At 54.2% G+C, this 16,423-nt stretch overlaps 1 protein-coding gene across 1 annotated transcript; it reads right to left on the bottom strand.

Moving 5' to 3' along the window:
- Window positions 1-340: 340 nt before the first annotated feature.
- Window positions 341-15,969, bottom strand: THEMIS2 (thymocyte selection associated family member 2). Its single transcript, XM_032759483.2, has 6 exons — window positions 15,848-15,969; window positions 11,531-11,671; window positions 7,154-7,564; window positions 4,298-5,370; window positions 1,942-2,086; window positions 341-1,528 (listed from the first exon to the last, which is right to left on the bottom strand). Exons 1-6 carry the CDS (start codon window positions 15,939-15,941, stop codon window positions 1,473-1,475), a joined length of 1,920 nt encoding a protein of 639 aa, XP_032615374.1. The 5' UTR covers window positions 15,942-15,969; the 3' UTR covers window positions 341-1,472.
- Window positions 15,970-16,423: the final 454 nt, after the last annotated feature.

Raw genomic sequence — 16,423 nt, 5'->3', positions numbered from 1 at the left:
GTCTTAGATCATCTCTTTGTCCATTTCCTGTCTTTGCTGTCCGTGACTGCATCAGTCTATAAACCAAAGTCCCACCACTTAGAGGAAATGTGGCCTGTGGTCTTGTCTCACTGAACAGGCCTTGACTGCCTCTGAAAACTGGGTTAGTCTCTGCACAGACAAAGGCTTGTATTATCTCCACTAAAAACAGGGAGGCCCGCCAGCCAGTCAGTATACTCTATCTCCACAGTCTAGGGATATGGTATATTTTTAACACTGGGATGTATTCCGTGACTAGGAAACGTGGAGGGGTGGAAAGAGTATCGGCTTTGGAGGCAGAACGGCTACACGATCTTGCTCAATAATGACACGTTTGTTGAATGTTTACTATGTGCCAGGCACTGCACTAAATGGTTTACAAAGATTATCTCATTTGATCCTTAAAACAGTCAGTCTTCTGAGGTAGTAACTATAGTTTCATTTGACATGTCAAAAAACTGAAACTTAGGTTAAAATAACTTGCTCATAGCCCTGGCTGGTAGGTAGCAGGCTGGGATCCTAACCCAGTCTCATACTTTCCAAGTCCTCACCCTTAACTGCAACTTGTCAGCATCCTAAGGTGCTTGACCATGCAGCCTGTTCCCTAATCTTTCAAATCAGGCATTCTGGAAAGTTGAGGATTTGGATATGGTTTGTGAGTGCCTGGCACGCAGTCAGAACTTAATAAATGATACCGTTCTCATTCATATAGGAGCTCTGGTGTCATTTTTATTCTATGGTTTTAAGATGAAGTAATCTTGGATAGTCACTTACAATTTTGACGACTTTAACCACCTGATGAAACCTGCCAGTTTTCTGTAGCCTCAGGTCTCCATAAGGGTCTTCTTAAATTGGCTCCTCTCATTTCACCACCAGCTTTTGGGGCCCAAGGTCCTAAGGTTGTGCTCTTGAAGCCAAGTTCCCACATTAATCCATACAACCCCTGTTTACCACATGCAGATCTGTCAGGCTAGGTGCTACAGAGATGAGGAAGACAGTCCAGGCCTCCCGGGGGCTTAGAGCTTGGGGATGAGAGTGGGGGTGGCAGACGTTAACAAAATCTCCCATGCAGTGTGATCAGGATGGAATCCCTTTTACTAAGAGGCATTGGCACTGCGCTGCTATCACCAAGGTTGATGGCCTCGGATTCCCCTCTGCACCCACCGGTGGGACAGCTGGGGTTGCAGGATTGAGAGGAACCCTGCCAGCTGCTCGGCATCCCAAGGCTCTGAGGCTGAGGGAGTCACGTGCGAGATGTTAGGTCCAAACCAGCCCGCCCCAAGTAGCAAGAATCTAGAACCTGAAGGAAGCTGGTGCAGTGTCCATCAAATCAGTTTCCACAAAGCCACTCCCCGTCTGCAGCTCCATTTCTGTGAGACCTTGCCCGAGGTCTTTTAGAGCTGGCGTCGGATTCACTGAGAAGCAGCCGTTAGGAAGCGTGGTTCCTCCAGCACTTAGATGGTTTTCTGAAATTGCTCAAGTATTTCTTCATAATCATGTTCATCATCATCTGCGAAAGAGTCCGAGTCAGTGAGGATCTTTGGCATTAAGCAAGTTCCTTCCCTTCTGTAGGGCAGTTTCCTCATCTGCCCAGGGAAAGAGCTGGCCTGGATGCTCTACGGTCTTTGCTAGCCTAGAAACCACAATTTGTTCTGTCTCAACACTTTGCAACCCTTTCATTTTCCTGTGTGCTGCAGGGAGGGTAGTGTGTTGGGGACTGAACTCATTTTCCTTGCCAAAGCCCTAGAGCCCATGGGAAAGACAGTAGGGACCTTTCTACCTGAGCCCACCCCAGAGGCCTGTCCATCAAACTGGGACCATAGAAGGGTCTGTCCCTGGACAGGGTCATCAGAGGCAAAGGAAGCAGCAAGGTGGGGAGGGGAGACACAGGGACAAGGGTGAGCAGCGCCCACAGGGACTCACCTAGATCCTGCCTTTGGGGCTTAGCGGGCCTGTGGGCAGGAATCTTGCTGTACATACTGGAGTCATCCTTGGTGAACTCTGGCAAGGTCTTTGCCTTGGGTTTGGGCAGCAGAGCGTGTTGCTGCAATCCTAAGACTTGAGAAGACTTTGGGAGAAAAAGCAGAAATCATCAGGGTCTCAAGAAATGGGGAAGCAGAGTCCATGAAAAACGGTCATTCACGTTAAGTGTCACTTCCTCCGCTTCTCTCTCTACTTCCTTTTCAGGCTATGGCCTCTCAAGACCCCTGGTGTTTTCGCTACATGCATGTGAAATATTCTCTGGCAAGGGAGAAAGGGATCAGGGTAGAAAATGAGGATAGGATTGGGGGCTGGAGACAGGGTGTTCCCGGGACTCTCCACTTAGGAATTTGGTCAATGTCCTTTAATTCTCTTGCTGAAGGGGAAAAAAGCAAAGTGGGGATACCGTAAGAAAGCAGCGACAAAGCCTCGGGACGACGCCTGAGCTGAGGCGGCCCAGAAGGAAGAGGACTTCCACTGCGCTCCCCCATGTGCCAGATGCTACATGACGTCTGCGCTTTAATCCTCAAGTCACCCTCTGAGTGGTTTCAATTCCCAGTTTATGGAGGAGAGAAAGTGTGCCTTGTCAAAGGTCACACGGGGACCCAGAGCCACGCCTGTGACCTGTAAGGGCAGAGGTCTTGGCGCCCCACCACGCTTTACAGAGTGTGTGGCACAGCTCGCTGATCAGCACCAAGATTCCAACGCACAGAGGGGAAAAGTTGTGGTTCCAGGGCGACAGCAGTGACTGGGCCCAGAGTCCCTCCATCGGGAGCCAAGACACGGGCTAAGGTCTGTCGGTTCTGGAAAGTACCCTTTTCGGCACTGGCACAAGGCCTGTGTTTCGGATGTTTCAGTCCAGCCATTGTCAGGAAATGACTTGCCATGCTCACCCCACAGATAAAAGCCCCTGCTGGGGCTGAGACCACTCAGGAGTCATCTTGTCATGTCCACTGCCACCTGCTGCCTACCACACATGATTAAATACGAGTCACCCAAGATCCCGAAACAAGAGCTGGGGATAGTAAAGGACTTTCGATCTGTCTCATCCCCTCCCGTTCTCAGCAGACCACAGTAGTTAGAAGCTCAGGCTGTGTGTTCAGACCCAATTGCAAGCCCTGGCCCTGCCACTTGGCTGTGTGATCTCAGGTCAACTATTTGACCTCTCTGTGCCTCTCACCTTCTCAACTGTGAAGCAGGACACCGGTGTGTAACTAAGAAGCACTGTGAGAATTGGTTGGCACAAAGCATATCAGGGGCCTGCCACAGAGTAAGCAGGTCACAGAAAGCAGCTGCAGAGGATATCACAGGTCTACTGGTGAGAAAAAGGACGCTCGGAGGAGTACCCAGCCCAGGCAGAGTAAGTGAACCGGAACGTAAACTTAGTCTTTCTGACCCCATGCCTGGCTCTTTCCCGCTCATCTGTGATTCTGTTTGGCTCCGTTTAGCAGGTCCTCTCTGGCCTTGGAGCAGGTAAGGTCCTTGCCCCCACAGAACTCTTTTCAGCCAGAGACTCAGGTAGGACTCACTAAAAACAACGTGTCCTGAGCGTGCAGTGGGAGTACAGAAGAGGAGGCAGGACCACCGCTGCTGACTGAGAAATCTGAGTCCCACCTTGCCTGTGAGCCTGAAGGAGGAAGAACACTGCTGGCAGAAGGCCCGGGTGTGGGACTCTGAAGCAGGAGTCCCGGCGCCATGAGGGAGCTGCGGGCACTTCTCTCGCTGGAGCGTGGACAGCAGAGTGAGTGGAGGAAGATGGGTCGGGGAGGTGCAACAAGTCAGCTTATAAAGGACCCTGGATGCCATGTTAAGGGGTTTGCATCATCCCACGATGATGGGCAGCCACAGAAGGTTCCAGAAGATGGAGCTGAGGCCCATCAATGACTAACAAAGGAGTTAGGAGGCCTTTCTGATAGCTGTAAGAGCCTGCTGAAGCAGTTCAAGAGAAAAATGATGAGGCTCAAGCTAGGGAGTGAAGGCAGCAGTAGTGGAGAGAGGAACGCACCATGAACTTGGAGTTGGACTGTCCGTGGCCAAGTTCCGTCCTCCCACTTACTAACAGGGACCCTGGGTGAGTCTCAGCGTCTCCAAGTCCTCGTTTTCTCAATCATAAGATACTGATAATCATGCCAACCTCAGGATTAATTGTGAGGTGGAATGAGAATAATGGGTGCAAAGTGTGCAAGTTTATAAACTACAAGTTTACACAGTTGCAAGAGAAACATGACAGACAGACGTGACAAAGAAGCAGTGATCCCAATAGCTGACCTCTCCCTGCCCTCTGGGATTATACTGGTACCTTGACGCCTCCCTCGCTGCTGTGTCTCCTCTGCCCGCTGAGGCCCTGACTTTTAGGGGGCCTGGGTGGGGGGGCTTGGATCTCACAGGCTGGTGACTTCCGAAGACGATAATAGAAGGTGTCTGTCAGCTCCTCCACTGTGGCTCTGGGGAGAGACCCCTCTGGCCAGTCTGGCTGCCCCTTGGCGTCCACGACAGTCAGATCCAGCCACCGGGGAGGGATCTCAAAGCACATCCCAGGCTCAGAGTCCAGGCTCACCACCAGGAATGGCTCTGTGATCTTCTCCTCCAGCTGCAGGCCCAGGAAGGAGGTCAGAGGGTCAGTGGGGTGGCTGGTGTCCTTGGCCACCACCTTGACCTCACAAGGCAGTGAAAACTGGGCAGTCAGATCGGCCAGGCTGTAGCGCCGGCTGTCACTCATCTCCTCCACGAAACTGCCAGGGAAGTGGAGGGGCAGCAGGACCCGCTCTGAGCTCTCTGCCTCCTCTTCATACTCTTCCTCCTCATCCTCCCCAGCCTGGTCACTCAGCCGCTGACAAACCAAGACATCCACGTCACTGCCCTGGGCTCCATGGGCCTGGCCAGGCCCCAGCACCTCCAGCCGGTCACCCACAGCCAGGGACGTGAACTCCGGATTCTCCTCCCTCTCGCCCTCACAGTCCTTAGTGGCCACCACCCGGAGTGGCCGGCCTGGCTGGAAAGCACCTAGGAGGTCATAGGCCGTGGGGAACTCCCTTGGCCGCCGCCGCAGCTTGCCTTGGTAGGCCCCTGACACCAGGAAGTGCCTGGGCACCTTGCGACCCTTGCTTGAGGCCAGGACCCGCCAGGGTGGTGAGGCTAGGCCATAGATGCGAAGCCTCTGGCCTTTCTGCAAGGAGCCCACCCACGGGCTGAGGAAGAGGGGGCGGCCCTCAGGAACCTCCAGGATCTCCATGGACAGGGGGAAAGGGCCTTCCCGGGCCAGGACCTCACTCAGCAGCAGCGGTTTGATGAAGTGGACGTGCCGGGAGGAGGCGGTGACGTCCTCCACGTCGACCTCCAGGGTAGAAGGGATCTTGACGATGGTCCTGCGCACTGTGGAGAGGGGTGGCTCAGTGGCACTGCATGCCACCCCCGGAGCGGCCCCCACCCCAGGCATAGAGCATTGGCTGGGCCGGCTGGCCTCCCTTCCGCTGCCATCTTGTCTTTTTTTTTTTTTTTTTTGAGATGGAGTTTCACTCGAGCTGGAGTGCCCTTGTCGCACAGGCTGGAGTGCAATGGCACGATCTCGGCTCACTGCAACCTCCGCCTCCCAGATTCAAGCAATCCTCCCACCTTAGCCTCCCGAGTAGCTGGGATTACAGGCGCCCACCACCATGCCCAGCTAATTTTTGTAGTTTTAGTAGAGATGGGGTTTCACCATGTTGGCCAGGCCGGTCTTGAACTCCTGTCCTCAGGTGATCCTCCCACCTTGGCCTCCCAAAGTGCTGAGATTACAGGCGTGAGCCACCACGCCCGGCCCCTGCTGCCATCTTTTTTTTCCAATCAGAATCTTCCAATTTACACTACGCCACGTTCCCACACATGCTTTCCCTTCAACCTTTTTTTTTTTTTTTTTTTTGAGACGGAGTCTTGCTCTTGTCGCTCAGGCTGGAGTGCAGTGGTGCGATCTCGGCTCACTGCAAGCTCTACCCCCCGGGTTCACGCCATTCTCCTGCCTCAGCCTCCCGAGTAGCTGGGACTACAGGTGCCCGCCACCATGCCCGGCTAATGTTTTTGTATTTTTAGTAGAGACGGGGTTTCACCATATTAGCCAGGATGGTCTCGATCTCCTGACCTTGTGGTCCGCCTGCCTCGGCCTCCCAAAGTGCTGGGATTACAGGCGTGAGCCACTGTGCCTGGCCCCAACCTTCTTAAAAAAATTATTTTTATTTTTTTTTCCTCCAAGTTTTAAGAAAAAAAAATAAATTTTAAAATTATTATTTTTAGGCTGTGCTCGGTAGCTCACGCCGGTAATCCCAGCACTTTGGGAGGCCGAGGTGGGCAGATCACCTGAGGTCAGGAGTTCCAGACCAGCCTGGCCAATATGGCGAAACCCTGTCTCTACTAAATATACAAAAAAATTATCTGGGCATGGTGGCGGGCGCCTATAATCCCAACTACTAGGGAGGCTGAGGCAAGAGAATCGCTTGAACCCGGGAGATGGAGGTTGCAGTGAGCTGATATCAACCACTGTACTCCAGCCTGGGTGACAGAGCAAGACTCTGCTTCAAAAAAAAAAAGAGAGGTGAGGTCTCGCCCTGTTGCCCAGGCTGGAGTGCAAGGGTGTGATCATAGCTCACTACAACCTTGAACTCCTGGGCTCAAGCGATCCTCCTGCCTCAGCCTCTGGAGTAGCTGCTACTACAAGCACTATGTCTAGTTAATTTTTTTAAAAAATTTTTGGGCCAGGCGCAGTGTCTCACGCTTGTAATCCCAGCACTTTGGGAGGCCGAGGCGGGCGGATCACGAGGTCAGGAGATCAAGACCACGGTGAAACCCCGTGTCTGCTAAAAATACAAAAAATTAGCCGGGCGTGGTGGCGGGCGCCTGTAGTCCCAGCTGCTTGGAGAGGCTGAGGCAGGAGAATGGCGTGAACCCGGGAGGCGGAGCTTGCAGTGAGCCGAGATTGCGCCACTGCACTCCAGCCTGGGTGACAGAGCGAGACTCCGTCTCAAAAAAAAAAAAAGAATAACTTCAGTGTAATACAGAGGGAGCAACCTGAAGTTCCAGCTGATCCTCAGGGGTGGGGTGGGGGTGTCTCCCATCAGAGCAGCTCCCAGGGGCACCCCTCTTTCTCTCTCCCAGCAGCCCTCATCCACCTGCCCAGGCAACTCACTGTGCATGATGGCTTGGATCTCATACTGGGGCCGCAGGATCAGGGAATGCCAGGGCAGGGTTGGGCAGGTGAGGACGAGGTCTTTCAGGGCTGGATCCTGTAGGACCTGGAGCAGAGTTCGAGGGGCACTAGGCTGCCATTTCCAGAAGGGCCCCTTCTGGGATAGGGGCAGGTGCAGGATGACCTGCTGACCCTCCGTGCTCAGGACACAGCGGGCACAGCGGATCCCGAGGTGCATCACCACAGCCTCAAGCATGAGGAGCTGGTCCTCAGCCACCACCCTGCCCTCTGTGACAATCCTGTGGGTTGACATGAAGCAAGTGGGCAGCTGCTTGGAGCTCTGAGTTGTGGCAGAGACCAGCTCCTCCAGGGTTTCGTAGCTCTGTGGGGTGTTGAGGGGGGTGAAGTAGCCTGTGGGGGACAGCAGAGAGCAGGCAGGTCACTGTGGGGTGTCAGGGTGGGGCAGGCCTTTGCCAGGTCCAGACCCCACTCTGGCCCTGCAGATGACCCAGCCAGAATCCCCCAGGGACAGGTGTCAACGAGGGATTTGCATCTGGACATCTGGGCTGCAGGGCTGAGGGACACAGGGCAGAAAGTGGCAGTGCATGAAGGGACAGGGAGAGACAGGAAGTAGGAACCGAGAGAGACTTGTCACCAGAGACACAGAGAATGGAAGAGGGACACATTCCCTGACAGACACACTAGACTTCCACACTCTCCAAGCTCCTGACCCTACCTGCCTCTAACTGCCATCTTAGCCTCTCCTCCAGATGCCTCTGCACAGCTCCGATCCCACCCATCCGAAACCTACCATCCCTGTCTCCCAAACTAACATCCCAGGAGCTGCTGGCCAGAGCCACCTCAGACCACCCACTTCACCCCTGCATCCTGGCTGCCAATACTGACTGCCCACCTGCCCCCGCACCCCCTCCCTCCAGCCCCCACCCATTCCGCCACCAGCTGACCTAAATACCTCGCTTCCAGACTGATACCGCTTTTGGGAAGAAGGCTTTTCCTGCCCCAAACCCACAACCTGACGCTAATTAAGGAAACACCGCACAAGCCGGGACTGAGGGATATTCTACATAAGTACTGGTCTAGATGCTTCAAAATGTCAACGTCAAGACAAAGGCAGAGGAACTGTTCCAGTCTGAAGGAGAATGAAGAAACAGGACAACTGAATATGATGTGTGATCTAGGACTGGACTCTGGATTGAGGGGAAAAACTGCTATAAAGCATATTATGAGGATATTTGCTGGAATTCAAATATAGACTGTGGATTAGGCAGTAGTACTGTACCAAAATTAAGTTTCCTGAATTTGATCATTGAACCATGTGAATGAACGTCCTTGTTTTGGGGAGATACTATAATATTTAGGGGTAATATATAGATGTAAAAGGGAACACGTCTGCAATTTACTCTCAAATGGTTCAGAAAAAACATATCCATATATACACATAAGTAATACATTCACGTGTGTGTGTATGTGTGGAGAGAGAGAGAAACATGTAACAAATGTTTAACACTTGATGGGGGAAAAAAAAAGGAAACCTGAGGCCGTTTTTGGCCAGGCACACTGGCTCACGCCTATAATCCCAACACTTTGGGAGGCTGAGGCAGGAGAATTGCTTGAACCCAGGAGCTCCAGACCAGCTTGGGCAATATAATGAAACCTCATCTCTACAAAAGATTTAAAAATTGGCCAGGCACATTGGCTCACACCAGTAATCCCAGCACTTGGGAGGCTGAGGCAGGCGGATCACGTGAGCTCAGGAGTTGGAGACCACCCTAGGCAATATGGTGAAACTCTGTCTCCACCAAAAATACAAAAAAAAATGCCAGGCATGGTGGCTCACGCCTGTAATCCCAGCACTCTGGGAGGCCGAGGCAGGTGGATCACCAGGTCAGGAGATCAAGACCATCCTGGCTAATATGGTGAAACCCTGTCTCTAAAAATACAAAAAAATTAGCCGGGTGCGGTGGTGCATGCCTGTAATCCCAGCTACTTGGGAGGCTGAGGCAGGAGAATTGCTTGAACCCAGAAGGTGGAGGTTGCAATGGGCCGAGATCGCTCCACTGCACTCCAGCCTGGGTGACAGAGTGAGACTCTGTCTCAAAAAATAAAACAAAACAAAAAAACACACACACAAACAAACAACAACAACAACAAAATTAGCTGGGCATGGTGGCACAGGCCTGTAGTCCCAGCTACTTGGGAGGCTGAGGCAGGAGGATTGCTTGAGCCCAGGAGACGGAGGTTGCAGTGAGCTGAGATCATGCCACTGCACTCCAGCCTGGGCAACAGAGCAAGACTGTCTCAAAAAAAAATAAAAATAAAAAATTGGCTGAGTGTGGTGGCCCACACCTGAAATCCCAGCTACTCAGGAAGCTGAGGTGGGAGGATCATTTGAGCCAGGGAGGCAGAGGTTTCAGTGAGCCGTGATTGCACCACTGCACTCCAGCCTAGGTGACAGAGCAAGACTCTGTCTCAAAAAAAAAAAAAAAAAAATGAATGAATCTGGATAAAGGATGTACAGGAGTTTTAGCAAATTCTAGTTCTGTAAGTTTCAAATTATTTCAAAAGAAAAAGAAAAAATTCGAAATATAAAATACATCACTTCCATATTAAAAAGCGTCATTGGGGCCGGACGTGGTGGCTCACGCATGTAATCCCAACACTTTGGGAGGCCGAGGCAGGAGGATCACATGAACCCAAGAGTTTGAGACCAGGCTGGAGAACATAGCAAGATCCTGTCTACTAAAAACAAGAAACAAAAAACCCTCATGGGCTCCTCAGTGCCTTGGAAATAAAGAACAAACAGTATCAGCACAGCACATAGCCCCCAGGTGGTGTGGCTCCTGTGGCTGCCCACACAACTTGCCCCAACCTGGAAGCCACACTCTCCCGCATCTGGCAGGCAGTCACATAACAGCCAGTCCTCAGAGTGTGCCTGCTTAGTACCAGGTGCCCCACCCAACTTTTTATTTTTATTTTTTTGAGAGACAGAGTCTCTATTGCCCAGGCTGCAATCTCCACCTCCCAGGTTCAAGTGATTCTCGTGCCTCAGCCTCCCAAATAGCTGGGATTACAGGTGCCCCCCACCATGCCTAGCTAATTTTTGTATCTTTAGCAGAGATGGGGTTTCACTATGTTGGCCGGGCTGGTCTTGAACTCCTGACCTCCAGTGATCTGCCCGCCTCAGCCTCCCAAAGAGCTGGGATCACAGGCATGAGCCACCAGCCACTGCACCCAGCCTGTCCCAGGCCCCCTTCTAAGTGCTGTATACATATCAGCTCATTTCATCCTCATATCAAGCCTAATCGCCCTCATTACAGAAGAGGAAACTGAGGCCCAGGGAGGTCCCAGAGAGGCCTAGAGAGGAACTTGCCTAGCTTGCCCAAGGCCACTGGGATTCAATTCCAGGCCACTGGCTTCAGGGTCCAGGCCATGGCCCAACACACTACATGCCTCTTAAAATAATTGAGCTGTGGCCGGATGCGGTGCCTCACGCCTGTAATCCCAGCACTTTGGGAGGCACAGGCAGGCAGATCACGAGGACAGGAGATCGAGACCATCCTGGCTAACACGGTGAAACTTCGTCTCTACTAAAAATACAAAAAAAATTAGCCAGGCGTGGTGGCGGGCGCCTGTAGTCCCAGCTACTGGGGAGGCCGAGGCAGGAGAATGGCGTGAACCCGGGAGGCGGAGCTTGCAGTGAGCCCAGATCGTGCCACTGCACTCCAGCTTGGGTGACAGAGTGAGACTCCATCTCAAAAAAGTAAAAATAAAAAAAAAATAATAATTGAGCTCCTTGGGGTTTCCTGAGCACCAAATGTGCACACGCTACTCCCTGTGGCTGGGATGTTCAGATGCACCTCCTCCAGGAAGCCCTCACGGACCCTGAGGCAGGTTACTCTTGCTCAGAGCCCTCTCTAAAGCTTACGCCTCCTTTTACTGTTGCCCTCCTCTCACTGTCATCCCGGAAGCTCGCCGCTGGAGAGGGTGGCACCTGGTTCATCCTCAGCCCCACACCCACAGCCCCCCACACAGAGCCTCGCACACATGGGTGTCTGCAGATGTTTGGGGACTGAATGTGTGAGTGAACACAGAGACACGCACCTGGACAGGGCTTGGAACAGGGGCAGGTGTGACCAGAGACCGAGAGGGCGAGGGCACAATCTCTCTGAGTCCAGGGCATTGCAGACCCTCTGAGGACATCTCCACCCTCGAGGCTGGGTTGTGGTGAATGTGAGGGCCTCGGGAGCAAACCCCAAGCGGAGGGAGTGACTGCTGGGTGTGGCAAGCCCACGAGCAGCCTGTGGGTGTGCCAGGAGAGTGCCAGGACACATGGGGAGGCAGAGGTGCCCACCTTACCCTGGAAGTTGGGGGCGAGCTCCATGGTCTGGCTGGTCTTCGGGTTCTCACAGACCACCTTCTGGAGGCGGACCTGGGTGACCTTGATCAGGTCCCCCGTGGAGAGGCAGCACTCATTTCCAGAGATCTCATAGACGGAGCCTGTGGAGACAAGGACTCCATTTCCCCACTGGACAAGGGCCAAGTGCTGGGCAGCCTGTGCCCTGGTGCCCAACAAGCTCTGCTCTGCCATGGCTTTGCACATGGTGCCTGCTGCCTGGCATGCCCTGCTCTGTCGTTCCTGCCTCATGCCCACAGGTTCAGTCGTCCTCAGCTGTCCTTGCCCCTCCTGGCATCAGTGCACCCCGCTGTGGCACACTTCTCTGGCCTTTTTCACATCCCCGTGCCTCCTCCACTGAGTTCACAGGCAGGGCTGATCCATCTCAACGTCACTGCAGCCAGCACAGGGCTTGGCCTCTGAGTATGTGTTAAGTCCACAAATCAGTAAATAATCCAGTGAATCACCCTCTCTGAGCCTGATTTTGTAGCTGTACACTAAGGGAATCAGGTACAGCTACAAAATCAGGCTCCAAGAGGGGTCAGCGGCTCCCTGGAGATCGCCCAGAGCCAGGGCCGGTACCCAGCCCTCCTAGCACCCTGGAAAATAGAGGGGCACTGACAGAATGAGGCCCTGTGGGCAAAGTTCTGCTTTCCTGGTTTAAAGTGTGTAAGTGAGGGTCGGCCACGGTGGCTCATGCCTGCAATCCCAGCACTTTGGGAGGCTGAGGTGGGCGGATCACGAGGTCAGGAGATCGAGACCATCCTGGCTAACACGGTGAAACCCCGTCTCTACTAAAAATACAAAAAAAATTAGCCGGGCTTGGTGGCGGGCGCCTGTAGTCCCAGCTACTTGGGAGGCTGAGGCAGGAGAATGGCATGAACTCGGGAGGCGGAGCTTGCCGTCAGCCGGGATCACGCCACTGCACTCCAGCCTGGGCAACAGAGCAAGACTCCATCTCAAAAAATAAATAAATAAATAAATAAAATGAAATAAAGTGTGTAAGTGGTGTCAAGAACACAGAAGGTGCTCAATAAAGATCTCTCATGCACACATGAGTGCACAGTCTCTCCATCCAGCTGATGGAGGACAACAGACTACATGGTAGGACCTTGAGGCCACCTGAACCCAGCCCCACCCACAGGGCAGCCCCAACATCAGCCCTGAGAAACGGATGAAAACCTCCCCACGTACCCCCAGGAAAATGCCCACCAGTCATAAACCACAGTCTGTTTACAATGTCAGAGCGTGGGCCTTCCAGACTGGTGAGAACAGCAGCTGTGGTGCTACACATACCTGGCACTGTGCCAAGGGCTACCGAGGCGTCACTGCATTTAAGACCCATGACTGCTCTTGTGGAGACAGGCAGTTTCAATTTCCTAAATAATGAAACAGCTGGCCAGGAATGGCGGCTCATGCCTGTAATCCCAGCACTTTGGGAGGCCAAGGCAGGAGGATCACCTGAGATCAGGAGTTCGAGATCAGCCTGGCCAACATGGTGAAACCCCGTCTCTACTAAAAATACAAAAATTAGCCCAGCATGGAGGTTTGGAGTCTGTAATCCCAGCTACTCGGGAGGCTGAGGCAGGAGAATTGCCTGAACCCAGGAGGTGGAGGTTGCAGTGAGCTGAAATCAGGCTACTGCACTCCAGCCTGGGTGACAGAGGGAGACTCCATCTCAAAAAAAAAAAAGAAGAAAAAGAAACAGCCTCTCAGGGGCTGAGTAGGTTGTACATGATGATCAGGTAATAGGAGGCAGAACTGGAAGTTATGGCTGGGTGCGGTGGCTCACGCTTGTAATCCCAACACTTTGGGAGGCTAAAGTGGGAGGACTGCTTGAGGACGGGAATTCAAGACAAGCCTGGGCAACACAGACCTTGTCCTTTTTTTTTGAGACAGAGTCTCACTGTCGCCTAGACTGAAGTGCAGTGGTGCAATCATAGCTCACTGCAACCTCAACCTCCCAGGCTCAAGCAGTCCTCCCACCTCAGCCTCCTGAGTAGTTGAGACTACAGGCATGCACCATCACACCCAGCTAATTTTTTTATTTTGTGTAGAGACACGGTCTCAGTATGTTACCCAGGTTGGTCTTGAACCCCTGAGCTCAAGTGATCCTCCTGCCTCAGCCTCCCAAAGTGCTGGGATTACAGGCATGAGCCACCACACCCTGCAATTTTTAATTTTAAAATTTTTTGTAGACATGATGTCTCACCATGTTGCCAGGGCTGATCTCGAACTCGTAGGCTCAAGCAATCTTCCCACCTCAGCGTCCCAAAGTGTTGAGATTATAGGCATGAGCTATCACACACAACCTATGTCCTATTAAACAAAAAACAGGGCCGGGCGCGGTGGCTCACGCTTGTAATCCCAGCACTTTGGGAGGCCGAGGCGGGTGGATCACGAGGTCAGGAGATCGAGACCACGGTGAAACCCTGTCTCTACTAAAAATACAAAAAATTAGCCGGGCGTGGTGGCGGGCGCCTGTAGTCCCAGCTACTTGGAGAGGCTGAGGCAGGAGAATGGCGTGAACCCGGGAGGCAGAGCTTGCAGTGAGCCGAGATCGCGCCACTGCACTCCAGCCTGGGCGACAGAGCGAGACTCCGTCTCAAAAAAAAAAAAAAAAAAAACAGGGCCTGGTGTGGTGGCTCATGCCTGTAATCCCAACACTTTGGGAGGCCGAGGCAGGCAGATCACTTGAATCCAGGGATTTGAGACCGGCCTGGGCAACATGACAAAACCCCATCTTTACAAAAAATATAAAAATTAGCTGGACGTTGTCCTGGTGCGTGCCTGTGGTCCCAGCCTCTCAGGAAGCTGAGGTGGGAGGATCACTTGAGCCCAGGAGGTCGAGGCTGCAGTGAGCTGTATGGTGCCACTGCACTCCAGCCTGGGCAACAGAGCCAGACTCTGTCTCAAAAAAAAAAAAAAAAACCTAGGTTGAACCCAGGGTGTTTGCCTCCAGAGCCAGTGCTCCTAACCATGCAGCCAGCCCCTTCCGAGTGCCCTGCTAGACGCCTGCCCCTATTGGCATGGCCATCTGTCCTCCGCACTCACCCCATCCACACACCCACACCCTGTCAGGGCCTTCTCTAGTCACCATCACTCTGACTTCCACCATTTCCACCACCTCGCGTCAGGCAGGATGAGGAAACAGGTGTTGTAATACCAGCAGGCAAAGGGTGCTGGGAGGACAGAGACGCTTGGTCCTGGGCTGGGGGAAGAGCAAACAGATCCCAGGTGCCTGCCTGCAGAAAGCCCCTGGAGGTAGAGTCAGAATTTGAACCCAGATCTGCCAGATTCCCAAGCAGACCTGGAGAGACCCACTGCGGGACCCTTCACGCGGGACCTCCTTGGTCTAGGACCCCACTTGGGACCCCAAACACTCTGCTGGAAGCTGCTGCGACAGAGCGTTTTCCTGCAGCCAGGGAACAGGATGGGGCAGGGCCCTCAAGCCTCAGTTCGCCCTCTAAGGAAGGAACCCGCACCCCCCCACACAGCATCTCTCTCCTCCACCTCCATCTCCCCTACTCGGTGGCCCACGGGTCCTCCTTCCCCCCAGAGCAGCACTGGCCACCCATCCACTGTGCTGTCCTCCCCTGCCCTCCACTCTCTGTTAGTCCCTCACCTCTTGCTCCTTCAGGCAATGACTAGTGACTGTGCGCCTGCTGTGTGCCCATCCCTGTGAACCAGGCCGCTGCGGGCAGGCGGCAGGTGTACGGGGGCGTGCAAGGAGCAGAGAGCCGGGAAGCCTTCCGGGAGGAAGCGCCATTTAAGCTGGGAACTGAAGAGCTGATCAAATCAAGTACTGCCCATGGTCAAACAGAGGGCCAAGGTGGACGCAGGGACTGAAGGAAGGCAGTGTAGAGGGGGGCCAGGGGGAGGAGTGGGAGGACACCGACGGGAAGACTGACCCTGCACTTCAGAATCAAGACGCAGCCACGACCACCAGCGGCCTAATGCTGCGTCCCGGAGCGGTCGGAGCTCCGTCCCATGCGCACCGCCGGCCACCTAGGAGTGGCCCGGCTGCATTCACCTCCCGCGCCTCAACCCACTGACTTTTCATCACTACCCTGCGGGGCAGGTCAGCGGTCCCCATTCCACGAAAGCAAAAGCCGAGGTCCAGAGAGGTTGAGTGCGGACCCAAATCACACAGCTTGGCCAGTGGCAGCGTCGGGATTTGCACCCGGGGGCAGTTTCCCCGGATTGCTAATGTCTTCTCGGGGTCTCTGCCCCCGCCCCACACCAAGGGAGTGCTCGGAGGGGTTCCAGCCCCCGCTCACCCTCGAAGTAGACCCCCGAGCAGACCCGCAGCACGCGCGGGAGGGAGGCGGGGTCCAAGGCGCGCACGAAATCCTGCAGCGGCACCGGCTCCATGCTGCCCGCGGCTCTCTGGGCGCAGACTGAGGGGCGGGCGGGCGGTCCCGGGAGCCCTGCAGCCCAGCCCCGCCGAAGCCCCGCCCCGCACGCCGAAGCCCCGCCCCGCCAGTGCCCCGCCCCGCCGATGACCCGCCCCGCACGCCGAGGCCGCCCCGCCAGCCCGCGGGAGCCCTGCAGCCCCGCCCCGCCGAAGCCCCGCCCCCGCCCCCTGCAGTACCCCCATGGGGGAGGGGCGATGGTGAAGATGAAGAAGTCCCAGACGCCCCCTCAGCAGTGCTCCCAGTTAGAAAAAGGCGACAGGGCCCGACTTGTTCTGCGTCTCATAGGAGGGATATGCCTCTGCCCTTTGGGTTTGAGGAGGGAGATGTAGCGTCAGGGCTCCCGAATGTCCCTCCAGGACACTCCGTGGTCCTCTGTCGGAACCTCCTGGTGAAGGGGGTCTCATTACCTCTCCAGAACTCACATACGCTTTCGATAAT

The sequence above is a fragment of the Hylobates moloch genome, unplaced genomic scaffold (genome assembly GCF_009828535.3).
Source record: "Hylobates moloch isolate HMO894 unplaced genomic scaffold, HMol_V3 SCAFFOLD_9, whole genome shotgun sequence".
In the NCBI taxonomy this organism is placed as follows: Eukaryota; Metazoa; Chordata; class Mammalia; order Primates; family Hylobatidae; genus Hylobates; species Hylobates moloch.
The sequence above is the reverse complement of the archived record's forward strand: the minus strand, read 5'-3'. Positions and strand labels throughout refer to the sequence as shown.